At 43.0% G+C, this 26,038-nt stretch overlaps 1 protein-coding gene across 1 annotated transcript; it reads right to left on the bottom strand.

Annotated features, from left to right (window-relative positions):
* Window positions 1-22,243: 22,243 nt before the first annotated feature.
* Window positions 22,244-25,671, bottom strand: camk2n1 (calcium/calmodulin dependent protein kinase II inhibitor 1). Its single transcript, XM_047346448.1, has 2 exons — window positions 24,774-25,671; window positions 22,244-24,061 (listed from the first exon to the last, which is right to left on the bottom strand). Exons 1-2 carry the CDS (start codon window positions 24,940-24,942, stop codon window positions 23,988-23,990), a joined length of 243 nt encoding a protein of 80 aa, XP_047202404.1. The 5' UTR covers window positions 24,943-25,671; the 3' UTR covers window positions 22,244-23,987.
* Window positions 25,672-26,038: the final 367 nt, after the last annotated feature.

Genomic DNA, 26,038 nt, shown 5'->3' with positions numbered 1-26,038 from the left:
CAATGAATTCCCCCTTTTTTACACCAAGTAAGTAAGAGATATTTAAGACAAGACTCTTTAATACCTTTTAGATTTCTTACATGCTGGTTTTTGAGCTTCTTTCTCTTAAAAGTTACTATTCAATAAAGCATTTATTCTGTAACAATTGTACATTGACAATTAAAAACAAGGGGACAAGTGACATTTGAAATATTCAAATACATATTCCCAACTTTAAAAGTACACAACTACTTTGATTAAAACATGTGAATATAAAAATCAAGGAAAATACAAATAGACTTACTCAACACAATTCTTAACTGTGCCTTGTGCCTCATGTGATGTCACCAGAGGTTTATGGGTGTTGAATTTTCTTTCTGGGAGGCTAGATTTTATTTTGGTTAAACATTTTACAACAATATTTCAGAACAAAAACAAACAAAAAAACATGGCATGCTATTCTAGGTGACAAATGTTATCTAAAATGAGTTTGAGTGATTTTACTGAAAACCTTTGGCTAGTAGCTTTAAGGTACACCTTCAAAAATGAAGTCAGCTGTTCATTGTTTGAGGTTTGCTAAACACGTCAATGACGAGGGATTATACAAATGTATTTTATAGTGATTTAGGTAAGCAGCAGTACCTACCTTAGATTGTGAAAGAGGTGTGACCATTCTTAACAGTATCACAGTTCTGTGAGAAAATAAATCATTTTATAGTGACTTTAATACTGTCCACGCTTGGTACAGTAAAGACAAACAAACCCAAAACTCTCTTTTACAATTTTTTTTGTTCTATAAGACAGTGTGCCCAGTGTCATTCTCTTGAATATAACCCATATTTTGTAAACTTGTCAATGAAAGTTGTTAGGTAAAATTCAAACCTTAGAATGACACTTCTTGTCATCTAAAATATCTCATGTTTTGGATCTATATATTAAATTTTTGTTTCTAAAAATCATAGTGGTTTAATATACAATTATAAGAATTTAATGCACAGGGCAATGCAGAGCCCGCCCAATGGGGGCTGTGAGGCTGTGAGATATTGTCAGTCGAGGATGTCAAAGATGTGTACACAATTGGATGTTTGATAACAGGATTTCTGCTTTTTGGAGTTGGCGGTTACCTGGCATATCGAGAAATTCGAAAAACGTCGGCAGCTGTTCTGGCCATTGTAAGGCTGCCTGGCATGTATGATGGGATCTGCAGAGCGATCAACACTCAGACTGAGATGTTACTTGAGCTGAATCGCAGACTGGATGTGATCCTTACACAGGATCGCAGGCGGTTCCTGGACTCAGGGGTGAAATGGGATAAATCTTGGCGAAAGTTGTTCGCTCGGATCTGGCAGAAAGCACCTGGAATTTGGCTGTTTGGATTCACCATTGAGAAGCACCAGCGAGACTCTCAAGGTTGACGGAAAATTAAGAGTCAGCCTAACCCAAATAATTGTTTTTCTGAATATGGCTCCCTTGCACAGCCTTGATGGCTGGCTATCTTCAACTTCTCCTGGAAGTTACGTAAACATGACGCTCTGCTCCCTCTGCCCCCTCCCTTCCCTGAGGACATCTGTGGACCTGCTCAGAACTGTGAGGCCGGCTGATGAACCGTCCATCGTATCATCAAGGACAATGGCCTCTGTGACAGTGCTTCACGGACTTACTTTGCACACACTCACATGCACACACACACATGCTCAAGATAAACATATGCACCCCTTCACAAGGCCTTCGCCGGATCCCCTGCATGATGTTGTTTTGTATATATGTTGCTTCTTTGTGCTGAATTTTGTTTTGCAATCTCAAACTGTATCCTGCTAAGGATAAAGTGTGAAACATGATTTTTTTTCCCCTCTTCTTACCTAATGTGTTTTCTTTTCTCATCTACCTAAATGTGTGATTTCATTACTTTTCATAGATTTTCAGATGTCTCAGAAAGATTACCAGCGAAAGCCAAACATTATTAGTATTTGAAAATTTGGACTAAAGCTGTTTTTACACCAATGACCAGAGAATTTTAGATTTCTTAAAAGGATTGTATTACAACTATATCATACCAGTGACAGCCAAACATTATTAGTATTTAAAAAGTTTGGACTAAAACTGTTTTATACCAGTGACCTGGCTTATTTGAATGATGGGACCACAACTGCCTCATACCAGCGACCTCAAGGATTAATATTATCATCTTTCTTCCAGCACCAGATGAATTCCTTACCACAGAGGACTTAATGAGCTAATTACCTCTATTAGAAAGATTGGATTAGAACCAGCTCCTACTAGTAAACTTCTAAGGATTATTAGTGTCATTTGATTTGTTTTTCTGTGTTTGATTTTCTGTATCATTGTAATGTTTTCCTCGTGTACAGCGCTTTGAGTGCCTTGTTGCTGAAAAGCGCTATATAAATAAACTTGACTTGACTGGACTTGACTAAGCAGATTTTGATTTGGGGCCCCATTGCCATTCAAGCATTTCACCCATCGGCCAGTGCAACACCAACACCTCTTTTAAATTATCCAAGCTTTATTGTTAGAGTATTTCACAATTTAAACACTCTACAAGTAATCCAACAATTAGATTTTAGCAATTACAGAGTGTTTTTTGGTTTGACCCTTAAAGTTTTCACTTCAACTTATTTATTAAATAAAATCTGAGGTGAATAAATGATAAATGTTAGAGCTGTTTCTCTGACTTACTTTGGTCTGCTATCCAGAGTACAGCCTTTTATTAACAATTCAGTAGATGTCATGCTTCGGTTTGATGATGGACTCAAATGCAGAGACTAACTGAGGTGAAACTGAGTGCTTTAATGATAAAATAATGAGACCTGGCACAAAAGCAGGCAGAAAACAGAGATGCTGCACAGGAAATAGGACAAGCAGTCAAACAGAAGAATCCAGCAGAGATTAGAGAGAAGTCAGGAGCATAAATGCCAAGGTAGAGGGTAAAAGAAGACAAAGGTGACCTAATCAGATGAGCTAATCAGAGGACATGTAGAGCAGCTGTGGCAGAGTGAAAGCAGGGAAACTGACGGAAGGAGACTAATTAACCTGAAAGGAGCTGAAGTAACAAAGAAACTATCAAACCAAGGAGAAAAGTCTAACATAGATCTAACAGAAAAAAATCTAATTGAACAAAGAACAAGACATGAGAATAAACTAAGAAACTAAGTACAAAGAAATGAACTTATAAGGCAATACATTACTAACAATAACGATCACGTAAAATTAACCGAATAAGGGAAGACGTTAAGAATATAATAAATAGCAAGGTAAAAGTCAAAACACAAATGAAATAAAGCAAATCATCTGTGGACTGTGATAGTAGATCTGTTTGGGACGGGCCAGTTAAATTGGTTATGATAGCAAGCATACACAGAAATTTTTCAATTATTGATGGAATAATTTCTTAGTGAGACTTTACGTAAATGTGACTGCAGATATGATTAACAAATGATCCCCCGTATGAATACATTTAGTAAAATGTGTTTGTGTTAATCAGATATTTAAAATTCTAAATACATTTAAATCTCAATGAATTTAAATCTCTTTAAATTTCATAATTTGAATTAAAAAATAGATTAGTTCTGAATAACCCTGACTACAAACTAGAAGTTTTGTCATTTTTATAACATTTATCTTTGACTTGTAGTTAGGGTGGTAGTGCTTGATAAAAAAAAGAGAACATACTAGCAAAGCATACAGCCAAAAGTTGCAGAAAAGTGAAGAGATCATGTAGGGAAGACAACCTTAGGCCTCACTGGCATTACACTATGGTCACAATGAAGGAAAGGACTGATTAGTGAACTCTCTAGCTTGAATGTGAGCTCATATGAAGACAACTTTGTTGGTCCTTTCTCCTGTGTTGAGGAGGAAGAGGTCAGTCAGTTGCATAGACATCTAATGGACCGACACCCAACCATTTGAGCCAGCTGAAAGAGAACATTGAATGGCATCTAGTAGTTCTGTTTCTTTCTTACTGCGGTGATGTTTTTTCACTTGGTGTTGACAGTGTTGTGAACAAACACAAACCTGAGTTACATTTTTTTCTGAAATGTGCCTATAATGGAGAAGTTACTGTGAAAGATATTGATGTTTATTCTTACTTGTAGACCACTTTAAATATCACATGTGCTTAACTGGGAAACTGCATGCTTCCTCACCTCAGAATAAGCACGGTTATTTGGATGGTCTGGCTGTTGTTCTCCTGCTCGAGACTTCTGCCATGGCTGCTGCATGAAATATGGTGTATAAATGCTATGTCTCTCAGCCTCTTGTTTTTTCTTGTGAAGCCAACATAAGAACTTCATTCAATTTGATGAATCTCACAAATTACATAACACAGCTGGGTCATTAAGGAAACAATGGAGGCTCACTCCATCCTTTGATGTCTCACTGCAATAACTGGCTAAACATCTATTAGACATATTCCTGGTAAAAAAAAAAAAAAAAAAAAGTAGATTTTTAAATAAAAAAAACTGTTCCTGTCCTACATAAAAAAATAGTTCATCAGACACTGCAGATCCAGAGGACATCTTATAGTCCATATATGATACTTACTTCCTGTGTGGCTGAGGTGTGGCTACAGAGGGATGTTTGCTCTCAAAATACTTTTAAAATGAAATTGTCTGCTTTGAAGAACAATCAAAGGCAGATTTGCATACAAACTGCAAACCCGTTTAGTTTTAGGTTTGCATGTTAACAGGAACACAGTCAACAGTAGCCTTAAAACCAGTAACATTACATGATCATTTTGGATAAACAATTTCATTGTGTAGATTAAATAGAAGACTAAATGAATTCTTTAGGGGTTGTGGAAAAATTCTTTATGTATGTTAAAGAAATGTAGATGTTTTTGTTTTACAAAAATATATATTTTTTTGCATATTTCCATTGACAATTTGATTTCAACAGCATTCAGGCAAATAAGAAACGTTAGATTGTTGTAGAGCTGCATGTGGAGCAGTTGTTTGCACTGATGCATCACAGCAAGAGAACCCTGTTTTTGAACTCAACTGAAGGCTTTCTGTGAGGAGTTTGCATGTTCTAACTGTACATACGTGGGTTCTCTGTAACTTCCTCTTGCAGTCCACAAAATGGATGGATTGCTTACTACAAGCCAGCATGGTTAAGATAGAAGAATATATATATTCTCTATTTTTCTAAGAACTGGTTTTGCTGGCAGGTTTTTACTGGCAATGATGAGCATCTAAATTTCAGCTTTCCTTCTTTCACAGCGGGGACTGCCAGCCATCATCAAACCCTGCAAATTCTCGATAAACAGATGGATTCCTGCATAACTCGTGGCATGGGCCTGAACCGCCCGTAGTTCTCTGTAAAATCTCTAACATGATTATGCAGACTACTCATTCACTTGGAGTTTAACAGTCACTGACGATTAGGCGGCCATGTTCACTCATCCAGCTGGGCCAAAAGAGCCTCAAGGCTGTCAGACCTCAGCTCAACAATTTTCAATTCCTTAATAATTTATTGATGGCAGGCAGTCAAATTGCATATCAATTATGTAGTAGGGCTCAGTACAGTGTTGATACAAAATACCCTTTGAGTTAGTCTCATTCATGCTCATAGACCTACAGACGTATGTACTATGATTGGTCCCACATGGTCCAGGGCCAGCACTCTGCACGCGTACAGTCTGCATCAGTGAGCCATGCGACGCTGGCTGATGGTGAAAATACCTCTCATGTTTTCATTTATGACTGTCTTTGAAGATGTGCTCAGGATAAAAACCCAGAGGTGAGAGATTAAGCGTTGCTGCCTGGAAAAGAACATCAGATCCACAACAAAGACGCCGACATGAAGAACACAAGCAAAACCAGTCTACTGATAACAATATATATTTCAAGCCTGGACTCCAGGCTATTGTGTTTCTTATAATCTTCCCATAGGAGAGTATTTCTGTCAGAAACAGGCTGAGAAAAGAAAGTTTTGTTCATTTGGTACACATACACAGCCGGAGCTCCCTCCGTCTGTTGGACGCTTCTCCGTGTCCGAGCATGAGCCAATCATGCATGTAGAACAAATGAAGTGACCAACGGCGGCATTCCATCTAGGTCAGCATCTTTTATTCAGGAGCCACACGTACACAGTTACATGCTATCCCGCCCCGGGGGCCCTGTGGAGACCCACTCAGCCACACAGAGATGGCCCACCATTTTGTTCTGTTTTGAAAATGATCTTCAAGCATGAGATTTGTCAGGGGGGGCCTGGAAAGCTCTTCCCATTGTTAAGCATCTCAGCTTGGATATGTCATGGATGGTGCCTGTGGGTGCATGTACATAGAAATACATCTGTGCATGAATGTGCAAATTTGTTTTGAGAGCGCGTTTCATTGGAATAGTACATAAAAGTGATGGTCTGCTGTGGACCGTTGTATTTGAATCTGTTTGCAGATGCAGAAACAGGAAATAACTCTGTGTTAGTGAGTAGGGAGGGGTCATTTGTTTGCTTTTACACAGGGATTCTGCAGGAATGAATCGATCAATACTTAAAAGAGTCCTCATATTAAACGTAAAGAAGTTTGTTTGAGAGCTTTATGAAGACACTGCACCAAAAATGTAGAAATCTCTCTCACTCTCTGCTTTCCTCCACAGAATTAAAGCAGCAACAAAGCAACTACAGACAGAGAGAGAGAGAATCGAGGAGTGAGGGAGTGAGAGATGGAGGAAGACACACAGAGAGAGGGAGACGGGGGAATGTGGTTTCTATAGTAACCATCTGGTGGGTCTGAACTGCTTCTCCTGTAGCTTTCATTTCATCATTTTGAGCCCCCTGTCTCTTGTCTTATCTCCCAACCCCGATGCTCTCACTTTTGTTTATCCCTCTCTTCCTTCCCTCCATCTCTTCTTATCTCCTCATCTCCATCTCGTGCTGCTCTCTCTCTCCACTTTTCTTGCTCTGCCTTTCCAAGCTGCCAGGCCCGCCTCTTTCTGAACACAGTGGTCCTTCCATCTCTGTCTTTTTGGCTGTCAATGCATTTTTTTTTTTTTACTTTTTAAAACACCATGCCCTAACAGACCCATCTGTTAAAAAAAACGGACCCAACTGGGGTTCAGGCGTTTTTAGAGATGAGGATGAGAAGAAACTCGGCTTGAAAGATTGACGTCATGCGATACAGGTCCAGCCAAGTAGTTTTTACCTATCATAGCCTTTACAGGGTAGTTGTGTTTTTTATCAAATGTTTCAGCAAACAGAACATTCTGCCGTAGTATTTTTCCAACGGTGGACTGCGTTTCCTTTTTCGTCCTTATCAGCAGTCGCCCTTGTGAATTCCCAGCACAGTCTCAATCAGCCTGAGAATACCTGATCCCAATGCTAAATGAGCCGCACACACCACACACGCTCCCACTGATATTTACATGTGTGCACTCACAAAAAGGAAACACAAAACCAGTGTGTTGGGGTGTGCCAAACAACAGAGGTGTACACATGCAGTGGAGTGAAATGTAAATTTTACCACAGCCATTTGCATGCAGTACACATGATATAGCTCCCATTGATTCATACTAAAATAAGTATAGGTGATTTTTCCCAGTAAACACTCCTGAGGTCAATGTCCACATTTCCATGCAGCAGATAAAGGTCACATTTAGGTGTGCAGCAGGAAGGAGCTGGTTTTAGGTTTTCTTTGGGATCAACCTTTGCAGGGTGTGCTTGTCCCCTTCATGTCAGTGACCTGTGAATGCCCTCTCTCCCTCCAGTCTTTCCTGCTCGAGCATCCCTGCCTCTTCCTATCCCTTGCAATGCTCCTCTTCCCCCTGTTTCTGCAGCTCCCTTTCACCTGTAAGAGCTTATATAACCCAGCAGCGATTTAGTGTTGACTTTCATCTGCCGCTTCGCAGCACTGGTGATTACTTTCTCATGAGTGCTCACTTCAAATACCGTTTATTGTAATATCTTCCAAACACTAGCTGAGTACTTGAAACCTCCACTACATTAATTACAACAATGGAGAATGAATTTATTGTCAAGTGTAATTTAATTCTGAACTTAAATTAGAGGTAAGAGACATCTACAGCATTATGATATCATTATATTTCCTTGGCCTTTAATTCTACTCAACTTGCCTGAAAGAAAGAATGGTCTAGTTAGAAAATGTATTGTTGACATGAGTTGAGAACCAGATACACAGCAAGATTTGTTATAAACTCTGTACTCTGATGTAATTGTCTATAAACTTTAAAGTATTTTAGATTTAGCTTTTCCATGTGGCATCCCTTTTGCCAGATTAGGATGGTTAAACGTAGCTGAACTGAAGCAAATTTCAAAAGTCTAATTTTCATTGTGAAGGCAACCATGATGCTGCCACGCTCTAGGTACTAGCCAAATACTATTTCCCCTGCTGCTTTTATGGCCACAGGTATCACCTCTGTACTACTATGTTTCTTCAGAGCTCCCATGCATTTTCCAACAAATATGGGAGGTTTATGCACCCCCACCATCAGTTTCAGCCTTGTGTGGCAGAGAAACAGAATCAAAATTTTTATCAGTGTATCAGCAGGATTAGAAGATAGAGATGAGAGGATTCTCTGCAGAGTGTGTGCCATACTTTGCAATGATTTTAATCTGATGCAGCACTCTGTGTGCATATGTCATCAAGTGCAATAAAAAAAAACATAGAAAACCCCAATCCTTTGCTTTTTGCTGATCACACATTGGCTGAAGTTAAGGTATTATGGGTTTCATTGTGACCATTTTAAAATTCTATAGTAAACCTTATGAGTTACTGAAGCCCACCACTGAAGTTCTGAAAGTTCAAAAAGTTAAAGAGGAGAGGAGATAAGAATAGAGGAAAGAAAGAAGGATAAAGGGAATACAAGATAAAACCCTAGAAGACTGCTTCTACACCTGCAGAAAGAGAGAAAAAAAACAACTAATCGACAAACAAGAAACACATATAACGACAACAGCGCCACTGAAAAGTGCACGGTACTAATTAATACAAGATGTATTAAATGGCAACCGCAGCAGTATATTTGTGTATCTGTAGACACCTGAATCCAAACACCTGTGGGCGTATGTGTGAGCACACTTCTGTATATGAGGTTTCTCCATAACAGCATTCAATAGCAGGCGTGAGGAGCCACAGACCGACAACCCAGGACCAAAGTCAGACGAAGATGGAGAAGATCGGAGCCACAGAAACCCAAAGGCTCCCCAGAACATTAGATTATTTATAGCTATACATAATGTTGCTGCAACTGCACAAACAAACGAATCAGGTATTAGGAACCTTAAAATGTTGGTGTTCTACCCATAAAATATTTTTTTATGATAATGTTAGTAATGTATCTTAAGTTTTGTTGGCCTTTCTCATCGATAGTCACAAAAAGTTTCCTAAAATGTCTAAAATTGTAATGATCATTAGAAACTGATTTTATTTTGGACTCTGTGCTATTATAATTTTTTTCTCAGGAACACATCAGGCAAGGGGCAAGCAGAGGCATAAACCAAATGCAGGAAACAAGGTCGACGACCAAAATCCAAATAGTCCGACAGGGAGCAGGCAGAGGCATAAATCCAAAAGGCAAGGCAAGGTCAAGAACAATGATCAGACAGGAAGGAACGCTGGATATCTACTCACACAATGGCTTTCAAAAATCTGGCACCGTCTGCTTGTCAGAGTCAGTATATATCAGGGAAGACACAGGTGCTTGGCATTCCACAGATTGCACTACACTGCAGCAGTCACCAGGTGCATCTAATCTGCTGATTGCAGCCAGGGAGACAGGGTAGAGCAGACGTGCCAGAATCATAACAACTCCATCATGAGCAGTGTTGTTTTTGGTGTTGTTGTTTTGGTCTTAGTCTTTTGGACGAAAATGCTTATTAGTTTTAGTAATGTTTATATGTGATAGTTTTAGTCCAGTTTTAGTCAAGGAAAAGGTTTTAGTCTAGTTTTAGAAAAACAAATTGTGTATTCTTCATCTCTGCATACAAAGATCACCTCCTGTAAAAGGTCTACAGCTAAATACAAAACAATCAAATCTAGATACCATATCTTAAAGAACACACACACACACACACACACACTTGTACTCGTTATCTTCCACTTTATCCGGGACCGGGTCGCAGGGGCAGCAGACTCAGCAGAGACACCAAGACGTCCCTCTCCCCAGACACCTCCTCCAGCTCCTCCGGGGGGAGCCTAAGGCATTCCCAGGCCAGCCGAGAGACATAGTCCCTCCACCGTGTCCTGGGCCGTCACCTGGGCCTCCTCCCGGTGGGACGTGCCTGGAACACCTTCCGAGGAAGGCGTCCAGGAGGTATCCAGTATAGATGCCCGAGCCACCTCAACTGGCTCCTCTCGATGTGGAGGAGCAGGCGCTCTACTCCAAGCCCCTCCCAGATGGCCGAGCTCCTCACACTATTTCTAAGGGAGTGCCCGACCACCCTATGAAGGAAGCTCATTTCAGCCGCTTGTATCCGGGATCTTGTTCTTTCGGTCATGACCCAAAGTTCATGGCCATAGGTAAAGGTAGGAACGTAGAACGACTGGTAAATCGAGAGCTTCGCTTTTCGGCTCAGCTCTCTCTTCACCACAACGGACTGCCACAGTGCCCCCATTACTGCGGCAGCCCCACCAATCCGTCTGTCGATCTCCATTCTTCCCTCACTCGTGAACAAGACCCCGTGATACTTGAACTCGCCACTTAAGGCAGGAACTCCCCTCCAACCTAAAGAGGAGAAGCCACCCTTTTCCAGTGGAAAACCATGGCTTCGGACTTGGAGGAGCTGATCTTCATCCCAGCCGCTTCCCACTCGGCTGCGAACCACCCCAGAGCATGCTGTAGGTCTAGGCTAGAGGGGGCCAGCAGGACCACGTCATCTGCAAAAAGACGAGATGAAATCCACTGATCCCCAAACCAGACCCCCTCCGGCCCTTGGCTGTGCCTAGAAATTCTGTCCATAAAAGTTATGACAGGACCGGTGATAAAGGGCAGCCCTGCCAGAGTCCAACATGCACCAGGAACAGGTCCGACTTAATGCCGGCAATGCGGACCAAACTAATGCTCCGCTTGAAGAGAGACCGGATGGCCCCTAATAAAGGGCCCTCAATTCCATACTCCTGGAGCACCCCCCACAGGGCACCACAAGAGATACAGTCGAATGCCTTCTCCAGGTCCACAAAACACATGTGGACCGGACCGGTTGGGCAAACTCCCATGGACCCTCGGGTACCCTGTAGAGGGTATAGAGCTGGTCCAGTGTTCCACATACACACACGTATATATATATATATACATACATACATATTTTGCTATTTTGCACGTCATGTTTTTAACATCCATTTTACAACATTCTACCATGTTAAGAAAATAAGAAAACAGAATGGTCTTAACCGTTAAGCAAAACAAAAATATAATTTGATAGCTTATTAACCACGACTGGCACCCACCCTGTACTTAAGCCCTCCGATCTTTCTTTAATGAGCAATGGCCAAAATTAAAATATATATGTACTGTACTGTTCTTTGCTTTTGTGTGTGTGTGTGTGTGTGTGTGTGTGTGTGTCCACCATCTTTATTGTAAGCCCACCACAAATGAACAGGTCATGGTTGGGGCTGAAGATGTCACTCACGTACTCTTGTGGCTTTTAGCCTAAAGCTAGCAGACCCTTCGTATGACAACAAAGCACACATAAATTGACCTGTTTAACATACCGCCACGTGCCCTTACATAAACACACAAAGAGATGGCCGCACCGTCACTGAATATAAACGTGCTGCTAACGTTACAGAAGCATTTCCCTCCATGTTTCAGACAGTCACTCAAACATGGGTCAATATAACAACTCATCACACTTGCTGCCTGGTCAAAATTCCCTGCATATTCTTCACACAACAGTAACCCACGTAAGCTAATGAATTGATCTTAGTGCAACCAAGCTAACTTTAGCATGAAGTTAGCAGCCTATTTGCGACAAAGGTTCTTTGGAAAACTTTAAGCTTATTATGAAATATATCACAAGCTGATTGTATGTATATGGTTTGTTAACAGGACTTATTACTGACAAATTGCATGCACGATAGGCAGAAATGTCATACATTTTGAATGTCTGACAGACCACCCACTAACATTTTGGTCTAGTCTCGTCTCGTCAAGAAAACTCACACACGTCTCGTCATGTTTTAGTCATCCAAGAGCCATGTTGATCTCTTCATCATCTCATTATTCCCATGTAAAAAAGGGGCGTTGATGAAATCATTTGGTCATCATCGTTAACAAAAACAACACTAACCTATTTGACCTGTCCAAAAGTTCTGGAACTGTTTCTTAACTTGGACTGAACCCAGCTGGCAATCCTTGGACCCTCTGGAGCTCCTGCCTGCAGCATGAACCCTGTCCAACCCTAACTTGTTTCCGTGGCTGCAGCTCCACAACCCTCACTTAAATTGGGCTGAGCTGCGAGTTGACGCCTGGTCCAAAAAATGTTTTTCATCCTACTTACAGTCTGCCGTTTAACCTAGACCACCTGTAGAGGAGGGTGAGGTGGAGGAACATCCGGATTTGGCCAAGGTTCCCTCTGATTACCGTGACCTCAAGCTGGTGTTTAGTAAGTCCCAGGCCCTGTCACTACCGTCCCACCACCCTACGACTGCGCCGTTGAGCTCCTTCCTGGTGCCCCATTATCCGCTAGCTGGCTTTATAAGATCTCCTGGCCGGAGAGGCAGGTAATGGAGAGGTACATTGCCGAGTCCCTGGCGGCAGGCATTATCCGATCCTCCTCCTCTCCCCTTGGAGGGTTTTTTTTTCGTAGGTAAGAAGGACGGAACATTACGTCCCTGTATTGATTATAGAGGCCTAAATTCTATTACGGTAAAAAATAAGTATCCGTTGCCACTTTCAGCTTCGGCTTTTGAGCCAGTCCATGGAGCCACTATTTTCAACAAGATAGATCTCCGTAACGCCTACCATCTCGTGTGAATCCGCCAGGGAGATCAGCGGAAGACAGCCTTTAAGACATCGCTAGGACATTTTGAATACCTGGTTTTGCCTTTTGGACTGTGCAATGCTCCAGCGGTGTTCCAAGCTCTAGTAAATGACGTGCTGAGAGACTATTTGAACATCTTCGTATTTGTGTATCTCAATGACATCTTAATTCAATTCAATTCAATTCAGTTTATTTATATAGCGCCAATTCACAACACATGTTGTCTCAAGGCACTTCACAAAGGTCAGGTACATACATTCCAATTAATCCTAACCATTGAACAGTGCAGTCAGATTCAGTTATTTATTCAAATTGAATAAAAAGTTTTTCTATCTAAGGAAACCCAGCAGATTGCATCGAGTCAGTGACTTGCAGCATTCATTCCTCCTGGATGAGCATGTAGAGACAGTGGACAGTCACTGGCGTTGACTTTGCAGCAATCCCTCATACTGAGCATGCATGTAGCGACAGCGGAGAGGAAAAATCCCTTTTAACAGGAGGAAACCTCCAGCAGAACCAGGCTCAGTGTGAGCGGCCATCATTCCTCCTGGATGAGCATGTAGAGACAGTGGACAGTCACTGGCGTTGACTTTGCAGCAATCCCTCATACTGAGCATGCATGTAGTGACAGCGGAGAGGAAAAACTCCCTTTTAACAGGAAGAAACCTCCAGCAGAACCAGGCTCAGTGTGAGCGGCCATCTGCCATGACTGACTGGGGGTTTGAGAGAACAGAGCAGAGACACAAAAAGAACACAGAAGCACTGATCCAGCAGTACTTTCTATGGGAAGGAAAAGTAAATGTTAATGGATGTAGCTCCTTTAGTCGTTTCATCTAGAAAGAAAGAACAGATTAACTCTGAGCCAGTTTTCAAGATTAGAGTCTGAAAGAAAGCACACAGAGTTAGTCACAGTAAAAGCTCAGTCAGTAGCTATGTCAAGGAGAGAGAAAGGGTTAAACACTGAAAGACAGGGCCAGGCCATGTGGATCATCGGTAGAGGGTGAGCATTAAGTTGTTGCCAGCAGAAACTTGGACAATGCCACCCTCCAGAAAGGTGTCACAGGTAGACCCAGAGTCAGGGCAGGTGTAGCTTCTAGGAAGAGAAAAGAGAGAGAACATAAAGTTAAAAGCTGAAATAACAGCAAATAATGCAAAATTGGAGAGTAGTGTGAGAATGTAGTGAAGAGGGTGAAAGTGGTCATTATGTCCTCCAGCAGCTTAAGCCTATAGCAGCATAACTACAGAGATAGCTCAGGATAACCTACGCCACTCTAACTATAAGCTTTATCAAAAAGGAAAGTTTTAAGCCTAGCCTTAAAAGTAGACAGGGTGTCTGCCTCACGGACTAAAACTGGGAGCTGGTTCAACTGGAGAGGAGCTGATAACTAAAGGATCTGCTTCCCGTTCTACTTCTAGAGACTCTAGGAACCACCAGTAAACCTGCAGTCTGAGAACGAAGTGCTCTGTTAGGAACATATGGAACAATCAGATCTCTGATGTATGATGGAGCTAGATCATTAAGGGCTTTATATGTGAGGAGGAAAATTTTAAATTCTATTTTGGATTTAACAGGGAGCCAATGAAGGGAAGCTAAAGTAGGAGAAATGTGATCTCTCTTTTTAATTTTCATCAGAACTCTTGCTGCAGCATTTTGAATCAGCTGAAGGCTTTTAACTACATTTTGTGGACGTCCCGATAGTAAAGAATGACAATAGTCCAGCCTTGAAGTAACAAATGCATGGACCAGTTTTTCAGCGTCACTCCTGGATAGAATATTTCTAATTTTGGCAATGTTCCGGAGGTGAAAGAAGGAAATCCTAGAAACCTGTTTAATATGGGATTTAAATGACATGTCATGGTCAAAAATAACACAAAGGTTTTTTACTTTATTACTGGAGGTCAATTTAATGCCATCCAGGTTAAGTGATTGACTAAGCAGTTTCTTTTTTGACGACTCCGGTCCATGGATGACAACTTCTGTCTTGTCTGAATTTAGAAGCAAAAAATGTAAAGTCATCCAAGTTTTTATGTCTTCAAGACATGCTTGTAGTCTATCTAACTGGTTGGGCTCATCAGGATTTATGGATAAGTAAAGCTGAGTATCATCAGCGTAACAGTGAAAATTTATCCTATGCTGCCTGATCATTTTACCTATTGGAAACATACAGGGGTTGGACAATGAAACTGAAACACCTGTCATTTTAGTGTGGGAGGTTTCATGGCTAAATTGGACCAGCCTGGTAGCCAGTCTTCATTGATTGCACATTACACCAGTAAGAGCAGAGTGTGAAGGTTCAATTAACAGGGTAAGAGCACAGCTTTGGTCAAAATATTGAAATGCACACAACATTATGGGTGACATATCAGAGTTCAAAAGAGGACAAATTGTTGGTGCACATCTTGCTGGCGCATCTGTGACCAAGACAGCAAGTCTTTGTAATGTATGAAGAGCCACGGTATCCAGGGTAATGTCAGCATACCACCAAGAAGGACGAACCGCATCCAACAGGATTAATTGTGGACGCAATAGGAAGCTGTCTGAAAGGGATGTTCGGGTGCTAACCCGGATTGTATCCAAAAAACATAAAACCACGACTGCCCAAATCACGGCAGAATTAAATGTGCACCTCAACTCTCCTGTTTCCACCAGAACTGTCCGTCGGGAGCTCCACAGGGTCAATATACACGGCCGGGCTGCTATAGCCAAACCTTTGGTCATTCATGCCAATGCCAAACGCCGGTTTCAATGGTGCAAGGAGCGCAAATCTTGGGCTGTGGACAATGTGAAACATGTATTGTTCTCTGATGAGTCCATGTTTTCCCCACTTTACTGTTTTCCCCACATCCGGGAGAGTTACGGTGTGGAGAAGCCCCAAAGAAGCGTACCACCCATACTGTTGCATGCCCAGAGTGATGGTTTGGGCTGCCATATCATGGCATTCCCTTGGCCCAATACTTGTGCTAGATGGGCGCGTCACTGCCAAGGACTACCGAACCATTCTTGAGGACCATGTGCATCCAATGGTTCAAACATTGTATCCTGAAGGCAGTGCTGTGTATCAGGATGACAATGCACCAATACACACAGCAAGACTGGTGAAAGATTGGTTTGATGAACATGAAAGTGAAGTTGAACATCTCCCATGGCCTGCACAGTCACCAGATCTAAATATTATTGAGCCACTTTGGGGTGTTTTGGAGGAGCGAGTCACGAAATGTTTTCCTCCACCAGTATCACGCAGTGACCTAGTCACTATCCTGCAAGAAGAATGGCTTAAAATCCCTCTGACCACTGTGCAGGACTTGTATATGTCATTCCCAAGACGAATTGATGCTGTATTGGCCGCAAAAGGCGGCCCTACACAATACTAATAAATTATTATGGTCTTAAACCAGGTGTTTCGGTTTCATTGTCCAACCCCTGTATATATATAGTAAAGAGGATTGGCCCAAGTACTGAACCTTGTGGTACTCCACAATTAACCCTGGAGTTTGAAGATAATTTATCATTTACATGAACAAACTGGAATCTGTCAGACAAATAAGATTTAAACCAGCCTAGCGCTGTTCCCCTGATCCCTGCAGCATATTCCAGCCTTTCTAAGAGAATATTGTGATCGACTGTATGAAATGCAGCACTGAGATCTTCCCTGCCCCTTCTCTGATGGATTGGATTTCTGGATTTCGACTCTGTTTTCTGCCTCTGGTTTCATGCCTCTGCCTGCCCCTTGTCTGACGCCTCTAGCCCTGGAACTCGACTCTGTTTCTGTCCCTGGATTTACGCCCCAGCCAAGCCACTGGTTTATTCAGCCTGAGCCCGCCTGGCTCTCAAGTCCGCCTGGAATTATTGTCAAGAGGACAATCGCAGCTCTCTTTGTTCCGGTCACAGCTTCAGCTGATTCCCCTGAGGATTTGGATCAGCCGGCAATCCGACTTCAGTCTGTTGGATTCTTCCTCATTAACTGTCTGGATCACATCCTCTTCTGGATTCTGCGCCTCATTCCCAGACTGAGAAGGTTAGTGGCTTTATCTAACTCTTTGCAAATCCTTAGTTTTATTCAGCCACTAACTCGTATCTCTGTCCTCGGGGATTCGTAGAAAGTGACTGCTGCCCTCCTGCTTTCTGATCCTGAGTTACTGAATAAACTTTTTAACTTTTCACTTTGTGTTTGGCTGAATTTGGGTTCTCTGTCTCAGGCCGTGATAGAATGGAAGATTGGATATAGGTCTGTCATTTTTTAAGTCATCTCGATCAAGCGAAGGTTTCTTAAGTAAAGGTTTAATTACAGATACCTTAAAAGCGTGTGGTACATATCAATTTACTAAGGATAGATTAATCATATCTAAAATGGGGCTGGTAATCAGAGGGAACACTTCCTTAAATAATTTGGTCGGGATTGGGTCTAACATAGAAGTTGATGGTTTAGATGAAACTAATATTTCTGATTACTCAGGCTTGGCGAAGTGTCTTTTTATACAACAGTAGGCTATTTTCCCAGATTAAGTAGGAATCCTCTAGGTGTGTAGAGCACCATTTTCTCTCCAATTTTCTAACATTGTGCTTTAAAGTACACAGCTCTGAATTAAACCAGGGAGGGAGCCAGCCTCCTATGAATAATATTACCTTCTTTTTCAAGGAGGCTGCATTGTCTAATGCACCACGCAATGATGAAGTAACACTATGAACAAGAGAATCAATTTGTGAAGGGGAAGAAACACAATTATTGCCCTCCACTGTGTTTTTCTGTGATAATGAAGAAATTAAAAGTGGAACAGATTCTTTAAAGGTTGTTACAGCATTTTCTGATAATGATCTACTATAGTGAAATTTTCTTTCAGGTGTGGAGTACTCGGTTAAATTAAACTCAAAGGTTATTAAAAAAATGGTCAGACAGGACAGGGTTATGAGAAAATATTGTTATGTCTTTACACTCAATACCATATGTCAGCACAAGGTCCAGTTCTATTCCAGAAGTCTCCTGGAGCACAGCCGCCACGTTCGTCTAGTTCTTCGGCGCCTGCTCGAGAATAGACTGTTTGTGAAAGCCAAAAAATGTGACTTTCATCAGTCATCCATCAGCTTCCTTGGTTTTGTCCTGGAGGGGTGGACAGGTTCGTGCGGACCCGGAGAAAATCAAGACCCTGGAGGACTGGCTGGTCCCTGATTCTCGCAGGAAACTGTAGCAGTTGCTCAGATTCGCCAATTTCTACCAGAGATTCATCTGTAACTACAGCCAGACAGCGGCACCACTGACTGCACTGACTTCCACCAAGGTGACTTATACTTGGAGCCCAGAGGCCGACGCTGCATTTACCCAACTAAAGAAAAAGTTTGTTCAAGCTCCAGTCCTGATTCATCCGGACGCCACGAAGCAGTTCACGCTGGAGGTGGACGCCTCTGACACCGGCGTGGGAGCGGTTCTATCCCAGCTCTCGGACAAAGATGGAAGGTTTCACCCGTGTGCCTTATTTTCCCGCCGCCTGCCTCCGCCGAGCGCAACTATGATGTGGGGGACAGGGAGCTCTTAGCCATCAAGTTAGCCCTGGAGGAGTGGCGGTACTGGCTGGAGGGCGCTGAACATCCCGTGCTGGTTTGGACAGATCACAAAAACTTATCTTATATCCAATCAGCTAAACGCCTAAATCTACAGTAGTCATGTTGGTCACTTTTCTTTTCCCGTTTTAACTTGTCTGTTTCTTTCAGACCTGGTTCCAAGAACCTTAAACCTGACGCTCTGTCCCACCAGTTTGATCCCGAGGACTCGGAGAAACAAACAGTCCCCATCTTGCCGCCCAGCTGTACGATTGGGTCCCTAACCTGGGAGATAGAGGACCTGGTGCAGCAAGCCCTTCCTGATGACCTTGGGCCGGGAACAGGGCCCCCCAGACGGACCTACATACCTGCCACAGTGTGGCCCTGACTGATCAACTGGTTTCACTCAGCCAAGTTCTCCGTTCATCCAGGAGTCAGCCGAACCATTACCGCGGTTTCCAGATGCTTTTGGTGGCCCTCTCTACATAGAGACATCAGAGAGTATGTTAACGCCTGCACCACGTGTGCCAGAAGCAAGATGTCAAATAAACCATCTGCAGGCTTGCTCCAGCCGTTCTGTGTCCCCAAGCGACACTGGTCCCACGTCGCCCTAGACTTCGCCACGGGTCTGCCGAACTCCCACGAGATGACTACAATCCTGACGATCGTTGACCGGTTCTCCAAAGCCTGCCACCTGGTTCCCCTCCGGAAGTTACCATCTGCACTCCAGACCGCCAAGCTGATGGTCAAGCATGTTTTTCGCCTCCACGGCATCCCTCTGAACCTGCTCTCAGACCGAGGGCACCAGTTCACCTCCCAGCTCTGGAAACATTTCTGCGCTGCCTTGGAGGCTAAAGTGTCACTGACCTCATGCCACCACCCCCAGTCCAATGGCCAGGTCGAGCGCCTCAACCAGGAACTAGAGTCGGCTCTGCGGTGTGTTGCCTCAGCAAATCCCACAGAATGGAGCACCCACCTGTTGTGGGTTGAATACTGTCTCGACTGCAACCGGTCACACTCCTTGTGAGGTCTCTTTGGGGTACCAACCGCCACTCTTTCCTTCGGAAGAGGCTGACATCGCTGTTCCATCAGTCCAACATCACGTCAGCAGGTGCAGGCAGATTTGGGATTCTACCGTCAGGGTGCTCCACCGCACCGCAGCACAGAACAAGCGTTATGCGGACAGACAACGCATTCCTGCCCCACAGTACCGCCCCGGTCACAAGGTCTGGCTTGCCTCACGAGACGTCCCGCTGAAATCCCTGTCCAGGAAACTGTCTCCCAGGTACATCGGTCAGTAAGTCATTGACTTGTGATCCTTGTTGGACCCACCTCTGTTTGCCTACGTTTACCTTCCAGTTTCTGCATACAGCCTGTGTTTCACATCTCAGTTGAAGCCTGTCCCGACCAGCTCACTCTGCCCTCAAGTCGAGCCCCTTCCACCCGCCCGGGAGTTCCAAGGCCACCCGGTCTATTCCGTCCGGCGGATCGTGGCTTCCCATCGACGGGATTGTGGATGGCAGTACCTGGTCGATTGGGTGGGCTACGGTCTGGAGGATCGCTCCTGGGTACCCCGGTCCTTCATCGTCGACCCCTCTCTGGTCCGTGACTTCCTGGCCTCCCGGGCTGCTCTTTCTGGGCTGCCGGGTGGCGGCCGTTGAGGGGGAGGTGGTGTCGTGTCAGAGTCTGTTTCTCCTGTCTGCCTGCTGCTAACCCATTCTAACCACTAGGTGCCGCCAGCTGGGAGACACCGGGGGGATGCACCCAGTGCGGCTCGTTATTCCATCAGCCGGGGAGCTTTAAGAGGATAGATTTCCAGCACTTCTTTGCCTGAGCGTTTTGCCCTCTGTGGTATTACAATCTGGCCTGTTTTTGTCTAGAGAATTCTAAGATTGATTTCCGAGGAATCCTTGTGCTTAATCGTTTCCTTCTCTTGCCTTCTCCAGGTGTTGATTACGGACCTGAGCTTAGTTGAACCTGAACCTTCGACTCGCTGTTTTGGAACTGTTTCCTAACTTGGACTGAACCCAGCTGGCAATCATGGACCCTCAGGAGCTCCTGCCTGCAGCACAAACCCTATCCACCCCCCCTGGCGCCTGGTTCAGCTTGGATCAAACTTCTTTGAGCTTTCAGTGGGCAGACACACCCTACATCTCCAGACTCTGAATCCTCTCCCTGGCGGGTTACACAGCTCAACTATGTGTGGGGTCCCAGTTCCAGAGCTGTTCTTGGCCAGTTTCCTCGCTTTGCAATAAAACCAACTAAAACTCTTCTCTGTCGTCGAGTGTCTCTGCATGTGGGTCAAATCGGCCCTTAAAAATATGACAGTTTTGTATCTTTTAAGATAGATCAGATACAGGTCCTTCTCAAAATATTAGCATATTGTGATAAAGTTCATTATTTTCCATAATGTAATGATGAAAATTTAACATTCATATATTTTAGATTCATTGCACACTAACTGAAATATTTCAGGTCTTTTATTATCTTAATACGGATGATTTTGGCATACAGCTCATGAAAACCCAAAATTCCTATCTCACAAAATTAGCATATCATTAAAAGGGTCTCTAAACGAGCTATGAACCTAATCATCTGAATCAACGAGTTAACTCTAAACACCTGCAAAAGATTCCTGAGGCCTTTAAAACTCCCAGCCTGGTTCATCACTCAAAACCCCAATCATGGGTAAGACTGCCGACCTGACTGCTGTCCAGAAGGCCACTATTGACAACCTCAAGCAAGAGGGTAAGACACAGGAATTTCTTTCTGTGACTTAATACATTCAATTATTATTTTAAAACTGAATTATGTATTTAGTCAGTGATCTTAAGAGTGACAAAAATAATTTTTTCTTAGGTCTGATGCATGGGACTTTCACTGATCAGAAATAGCTGGGGTTTTTAAATGTCTGACTGATTTCTTGGTGCATCTCAAGTTATTTGCTTTCTTTGGAAATTACTAAAATTAGCTTTTCTGGCTTGCCGCTGAGATTGCAGTAACCTCAATAAGTCATGTCTGTTATTAATAAGTTGTTGTTTTTATACACACACTTTGGTTTATATGTTGACCACGTCCATTGGTTTACTCTGCTTCTTCATCAAATCATTTTTACTGCAAAGCTCCATCACACAGACAGTCGTGATCCATTATTACCCAAATGTGACATCCTCTGATCCTGTGTGAGGGGGACAGCTTGTTGCCAGAGAAGCCAGCCCTGTCACGGTTGACTGCCGACTTGAAAGAAGTGACTATTTTGGAGGGATAACGCGGTCATACTGCTTAGTGAATAGAGGGTCTTGAGAGAAAACGGCAGAGATAAGAGAATGGAGAAAATTCCATTAAAGATAGTGATGATATCAAGCCGAGGCTCAGGGAAGACTATTCTGAGCAGAAACTCACCGCAGCACCCATAGAGTGCAAGGTGCCCCTGTTACCATGGTACCTGGTTCAGGAACCCCCTTTCATGTCTGTCAAGATAAGAAGGAGAGGAGATGGTGGTGGTTATGGAGAATAGCAATATGTTCTTCTCGCCTGCAGATGGAGAGGAAATGGACATGCGAGTTCTTGGATGCATGTTTTCATGTATGTTCCTCGGAGAATCAGGCTGAAGATGCCGTGCGCTAACGGAGGCTCGTCACACTACATGAATCATTCAGTCACCATGGCAGAGGTGGAAATGTCACGTCTCATCAGCGTTCCTCACGCCAGGTTGCCCCCAATATCCCAGGCAGAGGCGGAGTTTAAAGGGAGGACTTGATTAAAGAGAGAAAGCGGAGGTTTTTAATGCAAACAGACATTTATTGCATTGGGAAGCAGTGTTGTACATTATCCCCACAAAAAAAAGATATTTTCGCTGAACTGTAGCACTTAATTAGATCATAGTCTGTTGTGCAACTGTTTGAGCTCTCCTTTGTTTCGGCAGGACAAAGTGTGCATCTCAGATTCTCGATGGGATTATCCGCTCTTCATTCTGTGCCTCTTCCACATCCGATCTTTCTCCAAAAAGTTGGATGCTACTTTCTCACAGTGGAAAAAAATGCTGATTTCACCTTTCCTTGGCAGCCAGATAGGCAATACAATAACAACAGGAGAAAATGTACAAGCAACATGTCCAAAAGGTAAGCCAGGGTACCTGCTACTGTCTTTAACTCTCTGATACAAAACTATATTTTCATGTTTTTGCTACAGATCGAGGTTTTTTTCCTTTTTTTAAACAAAAAGCAACATCAAATACATCATTCCCTATTGTAAACCACAATCAACACTTACAGTAAATAGTACGGTATCATAATCTTTATTACAAGATATTAGGCCACTGTACAAATCAGCGAGAGTCGTACAGTACAACGGAGAATTAAGACTGTTTCTTGAGGTTTTTGTCATTCAAAGCTGTATACGAGGTGCTTCAAGATTACACAAGAGTTTCAGAACTGCTGCCATGCATGCATGAATTCATATTCGCCATGCATGAGTTGGTACTTTAAGTGTTTTTACCAAAAAGAGCCCTGAAAAAATGGCAACCCAAGGGAAACGACTGAAATCAACACGTAAATGTATAAAGCACAAAAAGAACAGGTATTCTGTTACCCCATGAATTTGGCACACACAATAATGCACAATGCAATATAAATAGTTGTTTCATCAATAGGGTTTTTACAGTCAAGTTACAGTATCAATCAATCAATCCAGGTGAAAGCCTGGGTAAGTTTACAAACAGGTGGGAAGTACACTGTTTAGAAATGACTCTTTATAGCTGCAAAGTATGGTAACAAAAACACTCAGGCAACATCGAGAATCCATAAGTGGAAAATAACATCACTCTCATTTGCTCAAAGTTTTTCTTAACATTCAAAAAAGAAACAAAAAAAAACAACCAAAGAACAAAACACTCCCTTAGGCTTTACGTCACTTCAAAAAGACATATTCCCCAAGGTTTCCAGAATAAATGAAGTCTTCAACATGAAACAAAACCAGTTTACCAGTTCTCACTTTGTGCAACAAAATATGGGCTACCCTTTCCATATTTACAAAACTCCGGTATTCGTTTGTCCTCACTCAAAAAACGAAGACCAGAAAGGTTTGATTGATAAGATATAGGAGAAGTGTGTGCTTTAGTTTATTATAATAGATCTACCTCTGTAGCCTCTCCCTGATTTCTGCATTTTGACAGCTTCACCTCCATCCTTCACCTCAACCCCCCGCACCCCACCTCCTCCTCCCCCAGTCTCCTCTCCTGTGACTGGATTTATGGCGAAACCCTGTAATCAGGGGTGTTCTTGTGTATATGTGTTATGGGGGTCCACCTGGGGGTCTCCTTTTTTTTTTTGCTGCTGCCTCCCACCCTGGACCCTTTGTGCATCCATCCATCCAGCTAGTCATGACGGACTGGGAAGAGGAGGGCGTGGAAGTACTTGCTTGCTGCCACATGAGAGAAAGTGCTTATATACAGTGTCTTTGGATTAGAACTGGTAAATATCACAATAGAAAAAAAGTGGATTGTCTTTTGATGGGTTTGGATGTTCTAAGCCTCTCCGGAAGTCTTCTCTGTTCCATTTTTCATTGCCTCATCGTCGCCATTCTCATCCTCGATCACAACTGTGGATGACAGGGGAGGGAAAGTTAATGAGGATAAGGAGGGTGGGGGTGGAGAGGTGGGGGGGGAGGGGTCTTATCGTTGTGTGGCGTATTGCAAATTCACCATCAACTGACAGGAGAGCATGAAAAGCCCAGTGCTGCATGAGCAAGAAGTGATGCGTGCATGCATGTGAGACTAGCCCAGTGCATAATAGTGCTTCTGATGCACTTCTGCATATGTGCATGTGTGAGTGGCTCTGCTGCAGACCCACAGGTGTACTACTTGCATGTCTGCCATGTTTATGCATGTAATTGCGTGCATTTATGTGCGATCGCATTTTTATGCTTTGTATTAAGAATGCGTTAAAGAGCATCATGCAAAGACATTCATCAGAAATGCACCAGCTCAAAGAAAATTCAATCATGCCAACCTTTCATCAAGTAGTGGGGCGAGGGAAGGGGGCTCAGGCGTTAAGCACAACTCTGTTGAGCAATATCCAAATGGCAACGCAGTGCGCATCCAACTTGTGTTGCAATGCGAAGTATTTAACAATCTACGCAACACACATGCATCCAAACAATAGATTTCTGCACCCAGTTAAGTCGGTCTAGAAAAAAACAGATCGTTGCAGCCTCAGTTATGGTGCACATCAGCCAAAAGTGCGCAGCATTCACCACATCACCACATAAGCAGGGGAGACAGTGGAAAAAAACGTCTTAATTGTATAATTACCCCTTTTGCTCCTGCCAATTTGTCCGAGTTTCGGCGGACGCTTGTTCTGTGAGCCGTTGAAGAAGTTGTTGGTGTCTTGAAGGCGACAGGTGAAGGAAAGGTGTCCCTCGTCGCCCTCATTTCCATAATGACTCATTTTCTCTTCGTTGAAAGGCAACACTTCCGACATCTCCAAAATGCGTCTTAAACACCAAGGCGCGCCAGATAAAATAGGCAATATATATATATATATATATATGGTGGCCAAGCTTGAGCTTAATCTTAAACCCAGTGGTTCGGTAACAAATAGAGGAGGGGAAAAACAACAACACAAGGAAAGAAACAACGAGATCCGCTGACACGACCTAGCCCTTTTTGTTTACCCCGAGGACACGTGTCTAGCTCCGCTGGTACGCACCAGAAAGAAAGGAAAATAAAACAGGAAATCAAAAATGTCCTCGGTTTTCCCGATAATGAAGGTTAGGCAACATTATTTAAAATTCCAGATGCTTTTTCGTTTCCTTTTTTCTCGCTCTCTGTCTCTCTTTGCGCGTATAGATGTTGCTGTGGAAATGGAGGCGCGCGTATAAAAAAGAGCCGTGAAGGAGCGCCCGCTGAACCCGTCGCACAGAAAATCGGAGGAAGAAATGCAAATCGAGGAGCGATGCAAAACACCGATCCCGGGGAGACCTGACGAGGGAGCTGTGCATAGGGAGGGGGGTTCTGGTGCAGCCCAGAAGCGTCCAGCTGGAGACAACCAAAACGCTCCTTCTCTACTAAAAGAAATCAAATAATGGAGGATTTAGAAAATACACCCCAATTCTGAACCAAACCAGATGGGCGTATTATCAAATTGTCAGATCTCCTTTACGATTTTATATATTTTTTCTTTTTTTGTGCCGTGGTGGGTTTCGAGGATGTTTGTTTAGCAGGGACAAAGCTGACCAGAGGATGGCAGTATTTTCATTAGCTGGGGATGTGACATTTGGCCCCTTAGTGCACTCTCAGTTGTCACTTTTTCACATCGCATTCATTTAATTATAGACTTCTCTCCCTTCATTGTTTGATATGAATACATGGTCAAACAATTTGAGTAATAAAAGGCTATTCAGTGATCAAGTATCTTACAAAAATATTCCCCCTTGAACCCTTTACATGTTATCATAATAAAAACCACAAACTTTAGGAGGACAAAAACCTTCTGTGCAATAGGAAGGTACTAAAGTCCTTGATTCATTTATAATATGTGCAATGTGTAAGACTAAAGCCTGCTCAACATGTCGAAC

The sequence above is a fragment of the Girardinichthys multiradiatus genome, chromosome 20 (assembly GCF_021462225.1).
Source record: "Girardinichthys multiradiatus isolate DD_20200921_A chromosome 20, DD_fGirMul_XY1, whole genome shotgun sequence".
NCBI lineage: Eukaryota > Metazoa > Chordata > Actinopteri > Cyprinodontiformes > Goodeidae > Girardinichthys > Girardinichthys multiradiatus.
This window is presented reverse-complemented; position numbering and strand designations above follow the sequence as displayed.